The sequence below is a fragment of the Papilio polytes genome, unplaced genomic scaffold (genome assembly GCF_000836215.1).
Source record: "Papilio polytes unplaced genomic scaffold, Ppol_1.0 DF823912.1, whole genome shotgun sequence".
NCBI lineage: Eukaryota > Metazoa > Arthropoda > Insecta > Lepidoptera > Papilionidae > Papilio > Papilio polytes.
Genome location: NW_013525292.1, coordinates 758,311 through 759,759, shown reverse-complemented (window position 1 = coordinate 759,759; position 1,449 = coordinate 758,311). Strand labels below are relative to the sequence as shown.

Here is a 1,449-nt window from a genome sequence, read left to right as displayed (position 1 = left end):
GCAATTTACGTTATCAGTGACGCAAATACATCATCTTGAAATCTGGAATTTTTCTTTTGATATTACAAACAGACACTCCAATTTTATTATATGTATAGATATAGATTTTCCGTTCCTTGCATCGAGGAAAACGCCGCCTCATACAAATAAATTAGGTAGCAATGAGTTGTATAAACGACCGATGTTTTTTCGTACACATTTCAAAAGCTGTATTCTGTTATTCTGCCTCATAAAAATGCGTACAAATCATTCAATCGACTGAAACTAAGATGAAACACCGCCAAATTCTCTGATTGTACCTCACTCTATCTCCAATAACCATTAGACTTAAAAATTAAATATTATTCCTACCTCTTCATGTGATCATCTCCAGGCGTGAGGGTATTTGCGTAGTGGAACTCATAGATGAACTGGTTCAGCACCACACAGCCCTTGCTGAACCCCACCAGCGTCAGAGGACACTGCTCCAGCCGCAGACCCTCGCGCCACCACAGCGGGGACCTGGTACCAGGTCGTTTAATTGTACAGACATTTAATTCGAATCTTATGATCTTACTTATATTATGCGACAGTTTGTATAATTGGATGTTTGTTACTACGGTCCACGGCTGAAAATTTCTTGACTTAATTTATACATATGTGGAACATATTCTGAAAGAACATAACCTCCATATACTTACTAAGTTTATTTAATTAAAGCTATTTTAAACATAACGTTGAAATTATAAATATGGATTAAAAATTAAATACAATTTTGTACGTATATATTATAGATAACCTAGAAATAAAAACAAGCGATAACTGTTCATGACAACAAAAATCTGTTGAATAGAAAGTGTCTTGAGTTTTCTAGACAACGAATAAATAAATAATAAATGCAATACTTTACGAGTATTAAAAGGTTGTTAGTAAAAAATAATACAACATCGATTGGAACTAAACCTACTCACGGCTCGTGCGAGGCGGAGCCAGCGGCCGCCGCGCGCTGCGACGGTTTCTGCAACTACCCACATATATAAACATAAAGAATATTCAGTACTTTTTAGTAACACAAATTAATAAATTAAAAACTGTTATGTCATCATTAGCTCACTACGTCCACACTGTAGGGATCTGAGTTTACCCTAAGAAGGTGACTAGGCCATAATCAATTATTCTGGCTTACTTATCGACATCACAGATATCTTTGAATTTCTTGCCAGATATGTGTATCTGTTTTCCATCGTAAGAACGTCGTGTAAATCTACATATATATAAAATCAGAAAATCTAAAAACACATGGGCACATGACGTATATAACCCTTAGTATAATTTAAATACTCAGAACTACTGATCCCGCCAGAATGGCGCGCTATTAGAAAACGTCTCAATGACATTGACAGCTGTCAGATAGGGACGGGACGTGTATGCCAATAATCTAGTGTTGCGTCAATCCTCCAGCACCGTACA

At 36.4% G+C, this 1,449-nt stretch overlaps 1 protein-coding gene across 1 annotated transcript in view; it reads right to left on the bottom strand.

Moving 5' to 3' along the window:
- The window catches only part of LOC106102640 (UPF0565 protein C2orf69 homolog), a 6,005-nt gene that overhangs the window by 1,785 nt on the left and 2,771 nt on the right, over positions 1-1,449 (bottom strand). The window contains exon 5 of the mRNA XM_013282180.1: positions 352-618. Within this exon, the coding sequence (XP_013137634.1) occupies positions 352-618 (267 nt within the window). The remainder of the gene's footprint in view (positions 1-351; positions 619-1,449) is intronic.